Source organism: Pteropus alecto, unplaced genomic scaffold (genome assembly GCF_000325575.1).
Source record: "Pteropus alecto unplaced genomic scaffold, ASM32557v1 scaffold91, whole genome shotgun sequence".
In the NCBI taxonomy this organism is placed as follows: domain Eukaryota; kingdom Metazoa; phylum Chordata; class Mammalia; order Chiroptera; family Pteropodidae; genus Pteropus; species Pteropus alecto.
In genome coordinates, this window is record NW_006431910.1 from 518,405 (window position 1) to 531,980 (window position 13,576).

Here is a 13,576-nt window from a genome sequence, read left to right on the forward strand (position 1 = left end):
CCTCCTATCCCAGGGCACCCACAGAGCCACTCACGTGTAGCGGCCTTCCTCAGGAGCGGGAAAGGCTTCACTGGGCCAGTTGAGGGCACAGTTCAGAAAGATAAGGCAGGCCAGGGCCGACCAGGTGAACATGATGACCACAAAGGGCACGCCGGCATCGTAGATCAGCTGTGGGGGGAGGGGACAGATCAGCTGTGGGGGAGGGGACAGACCTGTGGGGGAGGTCCCCCGGCCCCAGACCCACCTTTTCCAGCCAAAGGTAGAACCCAGACCTCGGAGGCCCTAGGGAAGGTCTCTTCTACCCCATTCCTTGTGCCCAGTTTGCAGATGAGGAAACCAAGGCCGGAAGTTGAGAAAACTAGAAACCCGACCACCTCTGCCTTTTTCACTGCAGCACCCCCTAGAGTGGGATGAAGGAACTGAAGTTGCTGGCCACGAGCTCAAAATGTCTTCGAATCTCAATTATTATTTTGAGAGACACACAAATCCTGCTTGACTCCGTGCACATTTGATTTTACACAAAAATGTCATTTCATTTTATGTCCAAAAGAGAATGAAGGCTCTAGGTTTATCAGGGCCAATATCGTTTATCCTGCCCCTTCTTGGCCTGTTCCCCACGGGAAAGACAAACCCAAGCTGACAAGCCTTATCTCACCTTCCACAGGTGCTCCCAGGTGCGACACTGAGTGGGGAGGGGAGATGTACAATGCTCTGCTCACGGCCTCTTAACCCAGGACAAGTAGGTTCTGAATTGACTGGGTTTCTGTGCCAATGTGCCGGCCTTTCTACTGGGGAAGCCAGGTACGTGAGATGGTGGGACTCTCTTGTCCTCTGCCACCCTCTGTCTGGGATGACTGACTGGCCTCTCCTCAGACTACTGCTCAGAGCTCCAGTGCTGCCCAGGAAAACTGCTCCTCCTGGGGGCTCCTTGGGCCTTGGGGCTCCTTCTTCCCTGGGGGCAGGACAGAGCTCCACCTCAAGCCACACTTAGTTGCCTGAGCCAAAGAGAAGGGAGGAACGCTGCTGCCTGACCTACTGAAGGCCACCCTACCAAAGTCCTTTGCAGACACTGAGCAAGTGCCTGCTAAGCTAACAAGTTAACTGCCTGAGCCGGAATGTGAGGGGCTTACGGTGGCCCAGTTGAAAGGGTACTTTGTTACCATTTGATATCAGAGGGAGGAATGAGGCCCCAAGGTTGCCCAGAACTAGAACAAAGGCCACTGTGCTGACCTGTCTAGGATCTGGCCTAGCATGAACTAGTTTTGTGACCTTGGACCCAAGCCACCCAGACTCTCCAGGGCAGGGGAAGGAGATGTGGCCAGTAAGGTGGGGGGGAGGCCAGAGAACCAAGAGCCTTGAATGCACGTGAAGAGGTTGGACTTGATTCTGCAGGCGAAGTGGGTGTGTGAGTGAGTCCTCCATGTGTGATCACTCTGGAAGTCATGTGAATGACAGATGGGAGAGGGGAAAGATCAGAGGCAAGGAGACCAGCTGGGAAAGCCTGCACTGGCCCATGAGAGAGGACGAAGGCCTGGATTGGGACAATGGTAAGGGAAAGGAGGAGAGAAGAGAAACCAGACCCACCGGTTGGCAGTAGCGCCTAGACTCAGTGCTCTACCCGCCCGCTGCCCCCCTCCTTTCCCGCCCAGGTGGTGGAGACTGACCTCTAACTGGCAGGAATTAGGTCACCGGACACTAGCCACTCTGTCCCCAGCCCCGTACAGTTCTTGCGTGAAGGCAAAAGAAAACCCAGTGACCTCACCGTCTCCGCAGGAGCTCCTTACCTTGACTCCCAGGAACGTGACGGCAGAAGAGGCATAGGAACCGATCATGAGAGCCATGATGGTGGGGCCCTTGCTCCCAAACATGTTGGGCAGCTGAGGGAAGAGGACAGCGCCAGTGAGCAGGGCAGACCCCCACATCCGCCCAGGGTTCCCCGTTCCCAGCTCCACCAGAAAAACCTGGCCGCGGCCGGCCCAGCCGCCCTCACAGTGAGCTCCGGGAACACCAGCCTCCTGGGACACCTCAGGAGAGTTCCAAGGCAAATCAATGGTGGAAACTGCTCTAACCCCTCCTTATAGACGCCCGAGGCACTTTAGCATCTTAAAAGGCCCCCGGAAGCACCCTCAAAGAGAAATTTTGTCCATTTTCTTTAAGCCCAGGTTTTCCCCGGGTGCTCATGGATGCCTCTTTATCGTGCGACGCTTCTTCATGACCCACGGAATGGGTGGTTAAGAAACACTCATCTGCTTTGGAAGGTATATAAATGTCGAATCACTTTGTGGTACATGCGAAACTAATACAACACTGTGTGTCGACTGTAACTGGAAAGTGAATTAATTCTTTAAAAGAGAAACACTGATCTTGTGCAACTCATTTGGCAGATGAGAAAACTGAGGCCCCGAGAGGGGAAGAAACGTGCTCGAGTTTGCAGAGCGTGTTCGTGACTTTCTCCGTCCGGCTGCTCTAGCTCTATCCCAGACCCCAAGACTGTGACCATGGCTGTCTCTGGAACAGGATGGTGCAGGACCCCTCATGGGACAGGCTAGGGCGGCGAGGGCGGGACTAAGGGAGGCCGGGTGTCCAGGTGGCTCTGACAGGCACAGACCACCAGCAGAGAATTAACTGATTGCATGTTCTGCTCTGTTGGCCTGAGCCAGGTCCTCAAGGGAGGGGACAGCAAAGTTGGGCCCCTCTCAGCGTACACTCCACTTTCTCCACCATCCTCCCCACGCCAACAGATCCCACAGCTGGGACGGCTTATTCTCCACGGAGGGGAAATCCAAGCCCAGAAGAGAAACCCCAAATAGCTCTGGAAAGAAAGGTGGATAAACACAGAGAATTGAGTCCCCCACCAACCTCCAAGTAGCTGTGAAAAGGGTGTGGGGCCAGGTGACTCCAACTATGGCAGAGGTTTGCCCTGGCACCCTGTATCTGCAAGGCACGTTGCCAAGACCTCCAGCGATAATTGTCAGGGCCAAGAGCGGCCAGGCCCTTGGAGCCGCCCCGCTACCCCGCCCCCAACCCAAGGGTCCCAGGGCGCGGCCTCCACCCAGCACGGGGGCGCAAGGCCAGCCCGCTAGCTAACCCCGCGCTGAAGGGCTGGGGAGCACTAACGTCCAAGCCCAGATCTGTCCCCGCGGGATCCGAGCTCGCGCAGAGGCTCTGGGGGTGGGGACGGCGCCGGGCCCTGCCATTGGCTGGAGATCCCTGGCGCCGGGGCCGGGGGAAGGCGCGGCGGGGGGCCCCCTAAGCCTGCCCCCCAGGACGGCCAGCGCAGGGTCCAAGGTCAGGACCCCGCGCCCCGCAGCGCTGGGCAGGGAGGGGAGACGGGGTAGGGCCCTGAGCCAAGCTGTACAGCCTGGAGAAGGGGCTGCGGAGGGGGGCAGGAGGAAAGGATCTGCTTCCTTAGAGTTGTGAAATGTCCTGGGCTGGAATGAAGGGCTGAGGTGAAATTCGGCCAAAAACACCCAGTTTGGTGGTCAGGCGGCCCTCCTCCGAGATAAACAGCCCAGACTGAGATTAAAAAAAAAAAAAACAGCTCCAGCCAGAACCAACCACACACTCATAAGCCTTGAACCCTTACACACGTTAACACTCACCCACATATGTCAACCTACACACCCAGAGTGACACACTCAAAACTCGTACAAATGTGTAAGAGGTCAGGCCATGTGAAAACTGTTTTTGCAGGTCAAGTAAGGTCAAGTGTTGGCAATTTTATATGGTGCAAACGAATACACTCACAAGGAACGCATGTGCCTTCTCCCAACCTTTCCTGTGGACACGGCACACGTACACAGCGAGGCAAACACACACTCTGTCCCAAGCGGCTCCCCCCCACCCTCCCCTCCACCCCGTCACTATCGCATTACCCAGTTTTATTTCCTTTCTGGCACCTATGACTACGGACATAATGTATTAGTTTACTTGTTTGGGGGATTGCCTGTCTCCCTAAGCCCCAGATGCCAGCTCCAGGAAAGTGAGGAAATCCAGTTGTTTGTCCTGCAGCCCCAACGCCTAGAACAGACCTCAATAGACAGTATGAGCTCAGGACACACGCACATCAATTTGATCTGTGTCTACTGTCCCTTCTCCACTCGCACCCTCACTCACTCCTACCCCCACCCCACTCCAGGGCACCCTGCTGCCAAGCCAGAGGCTGTCATACTCGCCGTGAGTGAAGAGAACGTCAGGCAGATGCCACCAAAGCCGTTCAGGGACAGCGCCAGGAATATCAACGGAGACAGAACTGCAAAGGGGAGAGGGGTGGGCGAGGGCATTTGGGAGCTGTGGGAGGCCAAGGGCGAGAGCTGGGGTAAACATCCATCTTCAACCCACTCATTCTTTTCTTGTGGGGGCACAAGAGGCCAGACCTCTCACCTTTGGTGTCCCGAGAAGCCAGGGCCGTGAGGGTGCAGGATGCAGCGAAGCTGGCACTGTGGAGATTGGAGGGGGGAGGAGCCGACTGAACACTCTGAGCCTCCCCTCCCCCTGCAGCACCAGACCCTGCCCTCCAGGTCCCCAAGGCCCAGCCACCTCACCTGCCAACCAGCCGTGTGGGCCGCGGGCCAAAGCGGTCCATGAGGATCCCCAGTGGCAGGGTGGTGGCGCTGAGCACGAAGGAGCCGATGGTGAATCCCAAGTTGAGCATCTCTTCCTGGCGTGCGCAGCCGGGCCACCAGAACTGTGCATCTTGGGTGATGTTGGTGGTGTTCCCAGCTGAGGAGGGGGAAGGGAGGGCTCAGCACATGACAGCAGGAGCAGCTGGGCACAGGAGAGAGCAGCCTGGGATCAGGGGTCCTGCGCTCGAATCCCATACCTCTGATTTACTGCCTGCCAGGTTGGGGGTGGAGGGAGGGGGCCTCTGTAAATGGCAGCAACTAGTATCTGACCCAAGGGAAGTCCTACACCCAATCAGAGGCCTGAACACTCGGAGCCTCCCCTCCCCCCGCAGCACCAGACCCTGCCCTCCAGGTCCCCAAGGCCCAGCCCGGCCACCTCACCTGCCAACCAGCTGTGTGGGCCGCGGGCCAAAGCGGTCCATGAGGATCCCCAGTGGCAGGGTGGTGGCCCTTAAATATGCTCACGGACATCAAAGTATTTACCAACATGTAACATTCACTTAATGTCCAAGCTTGGGGGGGGGGGCGTGTAGACCCCCAAGAGGAAGCACCCTCAAATCTGGGGACAAAGTAAGTGAGTGATACTCGGTTGATGTTATAGGAATTCACTTAAAACTCAGAGGACGCTTTCCCCATAAATGACATTCTGATGAAATAATAGCTAGTAATCATTGAGCACTTAGCTATGTTCTTCTAGGCATTGTTCTTGACGGTCACTGTATTAACTCACAGCTAATGAAGTCTCTCCAGTCTCCAGATGATGAAACTGGGGCACAGAATTAGGACCATGGCACTGCCCTCCGATACCCTTTAGACATTAACCTGGAGGACTTGTCTTCCAGGTAAACTGCCAACTTGGAGTTGTGACAAGTTAAAGACAAAGGACAGTGTTGAGGGAAATAGTGTGATTTCGCTTCACTCAGTGCTCAGGGAACCTGAGGTGGCTGTTCCCTGCCTTCTTTTTGTTACTTAGGCATCATTGCCGAGGGCAAACTCAGGGTGCACTTGGAAGGAGGAAAGGCTGGGGCCTACATTCTCACACGCACTAGCTGGGCAAGCTTGGACGAGTAACTTCCTCTCTTTGAGCCTCAGGCCCCTTGGCTGTAAAAGGAACTTCCTTAGGAAATTCAGTTGAAGGTGAGCAAAGACCTTTGCACAGGGCCTGGTCATGAGACTGTGCTCCTGAAAAAGCTGATGAAGGGGAGATAGTGGCCGCCTGAAAGGTCACTGCGTGGTCAGCCTCTTCTCTATGTGCTGAGGATCCCACAGTGAATAAGACAGGAAGCTTTTGGCTCTTGTGGGGCTTATATTAGATAATAAACAAGGAAAAGAGCAGATACTGATTTAAAGAGTGACAGGTGCTATACAGGAGGATGTGACAGCACCTGAATGCTGGGGGAGGGGGAGTGGTATCTGCCCTCAATGGTGACATGACCCCCGACTTCCGATATCTGAAGGGCATGCAGGTGGCAGAAGGGTGATCTACCTAAGTGTTAACATCAGGAAGAACATGACGAATTTTCAGATCATAAGTGCTGGCCAACCAGGCAAGGAAGTGACTTGGGCCATGGGGAGTTTCCCATTGGTTGGGGAGGATCCTCAGGCACCTGGAAGAAGCGGTTAAAGGTTTAGACCACATGGCCTTTGGGGCTCAGGCTAGCCCCATAATTTAGGGATTGTATGATCACTCTTCATTCCTCCGCCAGGTTTGCCTGCATCCATTTATCCTACATACACACACTCACTGGATATCTGCTGGATGACAGGCACCGTGTTGGGACGTGGACAGTGCAGGAAGAAATGCAAAGGTAATTTAGGCCAGAGGCTGCACACGGGGGACCAGACATGGCCCTCACACAAGTTTTGTTTGGCTTGGAAATTTTAATTGGGTGCCAGTTTAAAATCAGGAGCTATAACATAAAAACCCAGAAGTCTGGCTTCTCTTTAAGAAGTCAGAAGATCAGGCCATCGCTGGAGCTGAGTGGAGGCCACCCCTCTCCAGCAGGGCTTGCTGGGTCCTCCGAGTCTTCACCTCACTTTTAGCTCTAGGTCCCCCGAAACCTCACCTCACTTTTAGCTCTCGGACATTAGCCATCTTACACCTGCCCTGATTCACCAATTATTAACCGTCCAACCTCTGTGAACACTTGAATTTGCAGCCCCTGACTTTTAGACACTGTCCCTGCTCCTAAGTCTTTGACAATCGAATGACACTTTCCTCTATGAACAGTCCCACTAGCTCTCAATTAATTAACACCTACTTTGTGCCAGGCTTTTTAAAGTAGTATCTCAATTTAATTCTCACAACCACCGTAAAAAGTGAGTATATGATCGCCATGTTATAGATGATGAGGCTCGGAGAAGCAGAGTTGCTCACAGCCACACAGCTTCCTACAGGCAGGCTCCGATTCAAACTCAAGACCGTCTCCAGAGCCCGCGCGTTCCCCTGCACCACAGAGCCCCCTCTGTCCTGAACGGGGCAGCTTAGCAAGTTTCCCAGGCTGATTTGAATGCTGACAAGGAAACACGTCCTTCCATTGGTGCGGGATCCCAGCCACCTAGGTGGCTAAGAACTCCAGGTCAATTAACGCATTTGTTTCTCTGGTTTATCGATCAGCCTCTTGTGAGTTTGACTAATATGAGCTAGTTCCTGAGACCTGATCACTCCGCGTGGCTGGATAAAGCCAGACTCCCGAAGCAATAAGGAAGCAGGCCAAGATGCGAAGACCTCTTAGACCTCTATCGGTGTCGGGATGACAGAAGCGGTCTCCGAAGTCCAACCCTTTTACAGACCAGTCAAGTGAGGCGTGGGGTGGGACAGAGAAAACATACTGGGTTAGTGATAGAGTTAGGCTTAGAAGCCACAGAGAACAGTGTTTCCTCAAGTGTGGTCCACACAGCAGGTGGGGAGCTCCAGATGGGCTTAGGAGGCATATGCAATGGTGTTTGATGTTTCATAGTTATTAGCCTTCTGAACAAGCATCAAAAACACACATACGCACACACAGATGTATATATACATACAAATATACATGTATACCACACATGTATGTATGTATTTATTAGGAATACATATGTATACATATGGAGGCATTAGAAACATGTGCATGGTGTGTGTGTATAAGTAACATCAAACCCAAGATTCTAAGGATGTTACACTTTAAAATGAGGTTAATTTTTTTAAGTGAGTTGATTGAAAAGGAAGAATTAAGTAAATAACAGCACTTATGGCACACAGAAATAGCAAAATCATGAAGGTGAACTACAAATGACTAGGTCTGGGGAACGCCAGAAAACAGGAACGTAGCTAAATTCTGGCTCCACTAGCTGTGCTGCTGCAACCCTGAGGCTCTGTTACCCCATCTGTGAAATGAGGGTCGTGGTGGCAGCCACTTGAGAGGCTGGCTCTGAGGATCGCCACACAAACACTCACAAAATGACCCCATTTTTTTTTTTTGTCTCCTCTGTCAGAGAGATCTTCCTTAGAGCCTGATGCTTCTCTATCCTGCAGCTGACATAGTCACATTCACCAAAACTCCCAAAGGACTGGGCTCTAGCTAGTTGTCCTGTCTATGTCTGAACTCCCCCAGGAGAACCCTAAGCTGAAGTTCGGGGACTGATGTCTACACGAGGCGTAAGAGAAAGGTTCCAGAGTCAGATCTGGGTTTGGATGCTTGCTCTGCTCCTTATTTATTAGCTGTGGGACCTCAGGCAAGTTACTTAGCCTGTCTAAGCTTCAGCTTTGTCTTCTACAAATGAGATTAAGAATAACACTTACATCACAGATTTGTTGTAAGGACTAATGATCTAACTAGCGAACAGTAAATGCCTAATGTACTTGAAATGCCTAATGTACTTGTTTTCACATTTCGGCACTTATGTGGATATACAATAGCGTATGATAAACTGAACTGCCCCTGCCTAAATTCTGAGTCACAGAGCCCCCTTCAGTCATGACAGCCCTTTAGCTGAGTTAACCACGCACCCCAGGGTGTACCTCAACAGAAGGACAGCAGAAAGCACTGAGGAGACAGGGGGTGTGGACAGGAAACCCCAAAGTTGACACCAACGAACACCTCAATAATGAGCTCCACGTGTGTTAAAATGACATCATTTGGTCCTCACATCGCTGCTCTCTGGCATGGAGGGTGAGGGTTGTCCCCTCCATTGTACAGACTCAGAAGTGGAAATCAGAGAGGACAGGTGACTTGCCTAAGGCCACACAGCAAAGGCTGGCACAGCTGGGTCCAGAACATAATAACAAATAACAACCCCTGCCAGTTGCCTGAATTTTGCAATCCTGCTCTCGTTTCATTTTCACGACAGCCCTGAAGTAAGGATTATTGGTCCCGTTTTACTTAGGGGGAACCGAGAGAATTAAGAGTGTTAAGTATCTGGTTCACATCGGCCAGCCAGCACGTAGCAGAGCTGGGAGTCATGCTGCGTAACCATTTCCACATACCGTGGGGACACAGACTTCTGGGCTGATTCTGTGTTCTTGGGACCCCGTGGAGGGAGGCCAAGACCTCAGTGAATGAGGCTTCAAGAAGCAGGAAGTAGGTGTGTTTAACGGGGCCGCATGACTGAGACGGAATGGGGTATAGCACCCCCAATCGCCCTGATGTCTCAAGGACTGAGGCTGGAGTCCCTTGAGTGAAAGGGAAGTGGGGAAAGAGAGACATGTCGTGCCCTCCTTCCCAAGAGTGGACAAATAATTACTGAGAATGCGGGGAGGGTTCGCTTTGGTCACCTCTAGTGAACCCAAACAACCAGGCTCAGACGCACACTCACTTCTGGGCAACTTGACACAGCAGGTGGATATCGCACACCACACAGAAAAATTAACTCAGCGTGGACCAAAGATATAAATGTAAGGGCTAAAACTCTAAAACTCTGAGGAGAAAACACGGGTGTAAATCTTTGCGACCTTAGGTTAGGCAATGCTTTCTTAAACATGACGCCAGGAGACAAATGCAAAAGAAAAAATACGTAGATTGGACTTCATAGATTCTGAAAACTTTTTGTGCACCAGAGGACAACATGAAGAATGTGAAAAGACAACCCACAGTGGGAGAAAAACTTTGCAAATCACTAGCCGATAAGAAACTTGCATCTAGAATATGAAGAACTCTTACAACTCAATAAAGAGAAAAGGCAAATAACCAAATTTAAAAATGAACACAGGATCCGAAAAGACATTTCTCCAAAGATAGACCAATAGCCAAGAAGCACATGAAGATTCTCAACATCATTAGCCATCGGGGAAATGCAAATCAAAACTACAAAAAGACAACACTTTACTTTACGTCCACTAAAACAGCTAAAATTAAAAAAATGAGCAACGAGTGTTGGTGAGGATGTGGAGAAATCGGAACTCTTGCACACCGCTGGAGGGGATGTAAAATGGTGCAGCTGCTTTGGAAAACAATCTAGCAGGTCCTCGAAATGCTGAATGTAGAGTTATCCTTAGGGCCCAACAACTCCACTCCCAGACATATACGTAAAGGGGAAGGCAAATGACCACAGAAAAACTTGTACCCGAATAGAAGCGTTATTCATAAAAGCCCAAAAGTGGAAACAGCCCACATGGCCATCACTGATGAATGGATAAATAAAACATGGGAGATTCATACAATGGAGTATTAGTCACAATGGGAAGAAACCAAGTCCTGACACATGCTACAACCTGGAGGAACCTTGAAAACACCACGCTAAGTGAAAGAAGCCTGTCACTAAAGACCCCATATTGTATGATATCATGTGTATAAAATGCTCAGAATAGGCAAATCTATTTTTGTCATAGGCAGACCTATAACAGATAGTAGATGAGTGGTTGCCTAGTACTTGTGGGTGGAGGGAGGAGTGGGGAGAGTAGGCACTGCTCATGGGTACAGGGTACCTTTTGGGGTACAGAAAATGTTCCAAAATTGATTGTGTGGTAGTGGTCGCACGATTCTGGATAAACTAAAACCCATGAAAACGTATACTTTATTTTTTTTGTTTTGTTTGCAGGTATTAAGTACATTTATTCAACTGCAACTATTTCTTCAAAGACCATTTCTTTATTTATTTTTAATAGGTCTTTTAAATTTTATTTTTCAATCACAGTTGACATACGAGATTATGCTAGTTTCAGGTGTACAAGATAGTGATTAGATACTAATATAACCCCAATAAGTCTAGTACCCGTCTGACACCATACATAGTTAATACAATATTACTGACTATATTCCTTATGCTGCATTTTTATATGCCCATAACTATGATTAAATTGTGTACTTTAAATGGGTGAATTGTAAGGTATGTGACTTATATCTTAATAAAGCTCATCAACATTTTTAAAAAGCACAGGTGGAAGGAGAGGCAGCAAAAGGGAAGCAGGAGTTTTGGGGGTGATGGAAATATTCTAAATATTGATTTGCTGGTGGTTCCCAAGGTGTACAAATTTTGTCACACCTCATCAAAATGTGTGATATAGTCTTCAATAAAGTTGATTTAAAAAAGAAGACACGTGGAAAAGGCGGGAAGGAGCTACTGGATCAGAGGGGGCAGGCGTCAAGGCCATTAGGACAAGTCCTCCGTCGTCTCCGAGGTAAACAACTCAGGCGGGACCTGGACGCTCCACCTCCATTTGCAAACGCAGCTCCCCAAGGCCTTCCTAGCTCTCTGCCTGGTTCTCGCAGCCACCCTGGAACCCTATCATTTCACCCCAAGCCCGCTCCTCCTGAACCAACCTGCCTCCCCAGGCCAGCTGCTAACTCTAATCTCCAGCTCCTCTGGTCCCCATCGCCCTGTCATTGGGGCCATCCCTTGATGCCACCTGCTGCTTCCTTACAGATAACCCTAGCAGGGGCGGAGCAGCCCCTGGTGGAGCGGGTGCTGCCCAGAGCAGAGTTTAAGACCTCCCTAGCGCCACCCCGGAGGCCTCAGCTCTCTTCCCACAGCCAAAGCAGGTGCCCCCAGTGACTTGGGCTGAGGAGCCGGGTAAAGCGGGGAAGGTCACTAATATTTATCACGCACCATTGACTCTCACAGCACTCCCATGGGATAAATAATATTATTCCCATTTTGCAGACTGGGCAATTGAGGTTCAATGTTTTAAGGAACTCACTGATGTCACCCAGCTGGTAAAACTGGTGGGAGGTGGGATTCGAACCCAAGCTAGCCTTCTTCCAAGAGCCTGTTTCACAATATGGAGGTTGGAGCAAAAGAATAAGCAGGGGAAGTGCCACAGTCCACATCCATCCAGCTCCTTAGCCAGAGCTTGTCAGCACAGCTCTCTTCCCCCCACCCCCACTCCCAAAAGGAAGACACCCTTCCAGCAGACCGCCCAGGGCAGTTATCAGTGAGATATGGTGAGATACGGTTAAGTTAGCTTAGATATGGAGCATTAGACTTCCCACTCCCTCTTGGAGTGTCACAGAAGTTGAAATAGAACAGGGGACCCTCCCTAAGGCCTAGCCTAGAGGAAACGAGGCTATTAACTTTGTACAAATGGGTGCTTTGAAGACCTGGGAGCCAAAAGGTTCTGAAAAAAGACTGCAGGCCCTTTACAAACAATCAGCTTTGCAGGCTCTCCTGGGCCTTACTTAGCTTGACCAGAGAGCCTTAGTCAGAAATCCCTCACCAGCTTAGGAGTCAGCACTTCCCCTTCTAGAAGTCTCCATCTTGCTCTAGGCCTGAGGCTGCCAAAGGTTTAGGACTCGGCGGAGGTCAGGCCCAGGACCAGGATCCCCTGCAGGATGCCTGGCATTCAGCGAGGACTGGATCAGATAAAGGAGGCAGAGCGTGCCGCCCATCCTGTAGATGAAGTCTGACAGGGGTCAGGAAGTGGGCTGTCCAACCCCCTGCCCGGTGCTCCGGTTTAAGCAGCCCTGCTTTCTGTCCACTCGGCCACCTGTCCTTCTCTGGTGTCCACCTGCCCCCGCTGCTGCCCTTCCCCCAGCCCGACTGGCCCCTTCTCGGGCATACCTTGGCACAAGCTGGAATAGAAGCCCTCTTTCTTGAGCATGATCAGCAGGGAGCCCCAGCCCAGGAGCACGGCGGAGAAGAAGAGGTTCTCCAGCACTGCGGTGCAGACCATCCACCAGCGCCTCTGGTATGCCTGCTGCAGCGTGGGGGCCATGCTGGCCGCTAGCCTGTACAGGAACAGAGCACTGAGCGAAGGGCCCCCCAGCGGCCCCTGGCTAGGGTCTTGCATCGTGGTGGCTCCTGAGACCCCTCGAGCCTGCCCACGAGGGGGCCTTCATGGAGACCCCATAGAGCCCTGGGCTTCCCAGCGGGTGCCGCTGAGCCGGCTCTGGGCGCACTGGCAGTGCCGGGGCACACGCGGCACTGAGTTCCCGCCGGGCCGCTATCGGAGATAAGGCAGGTCCCGTCTGCTGGCAACATCTCGCTGGTGCGCTGCCCAGCTCTTCCACTTCGGCCAGAGCGCTTAGACCCCGTTCCCGGGGGCCAAACCAGCACTTCCTTAAGTTCCCAAAGGTCAGCGAGGGGCAGAGCGCGCTCTGAAGCCTTAACTAGCCAGTAGCTGACCTCCTGCGCCAGGAAGGACCCCCCAGGAGCAAGCGTGGGGAGAAAGGGGAAGTCCGAGGCTGACATAAGAACCCCCCCTTCCCGTGGCCCCTATAAGACCACTCTTCTCCTCTGGAGCCGGACGACAGCAAGCCCTCCCTCTCTACGCACCCGGCCACCCGTGTCCCTACAGTCTCTCGGTGCAAGGCAACAGCTGCCACGTGGACGGTGACCCAGAGCGGGCCCTCCTGCGCCCCTGGCGCCCCAGGGTGCCCCTCACTCACTTCGTAGGGCTCAGAGCACCACTCCGCACGCCCGGGAGCCCGCCCACCCGCTCCTGCCAGGGGAGGGGGCGCGGGCTCCAGCAGGAAGTCCGGCGACCGCCGACTTTATAAGGGCAGAGGCGGCGGATGGGCTGGCGGGCGGGTGTGTTTACC

At 52.2% G+C, this 13,576-nt stretch overlaps 1 protein-coding gene across 7 annotated transcripts in view; it reads right to left on the bottom strand.

Moving 5' to 3' along the window:
* The window catches only part of SLC43A1 (solute carrier family 43 member 1), a 24,339-nt gene that overhangs the window by 9,956 nt on the left and 807 nt on the right, over positions 1-13,576 (bottom strand). For 5 of the 7 annotated variants that reach the window (XR_003043563.1, XM_015599013.2, XM_006905997.3 and 2 more), the window contains exons 2-7: positions 12,597-12,763; positions 4,545-4,722; positions 4,384-4,439; positions 4,176-4,252; positions 1,785-1,877; positions 35-168 (exon numbers count right to left, since the gene is read on the bottom strand). Coding sequence is in view for 6 of the 7 variants with exons in the window: in XM_015599013.2 (XP_015454499.1) it covers positions 35-168; positions 1,785-1,877; positions 4,176-4,252; positions 4,384-4,439; positions 4,545-4,722; positions 12,597-12,750 (692 nt within the window). In the remaining variant the exon portion in view is untranslated. Of the gene's footprint in view, positions 1-34; positions 169-1,784; positions 1,878-4,175; positions 4,253-4,383; positions 4,440-4,544; positions 4,768-12,596; positions 12,764-13,423; positions 13,527-13,576 lie in introns of those variants that run through there. The other 2 variants (XM_015599001.2, XM_015599029.2) reach the window with 2 other exon arrangements.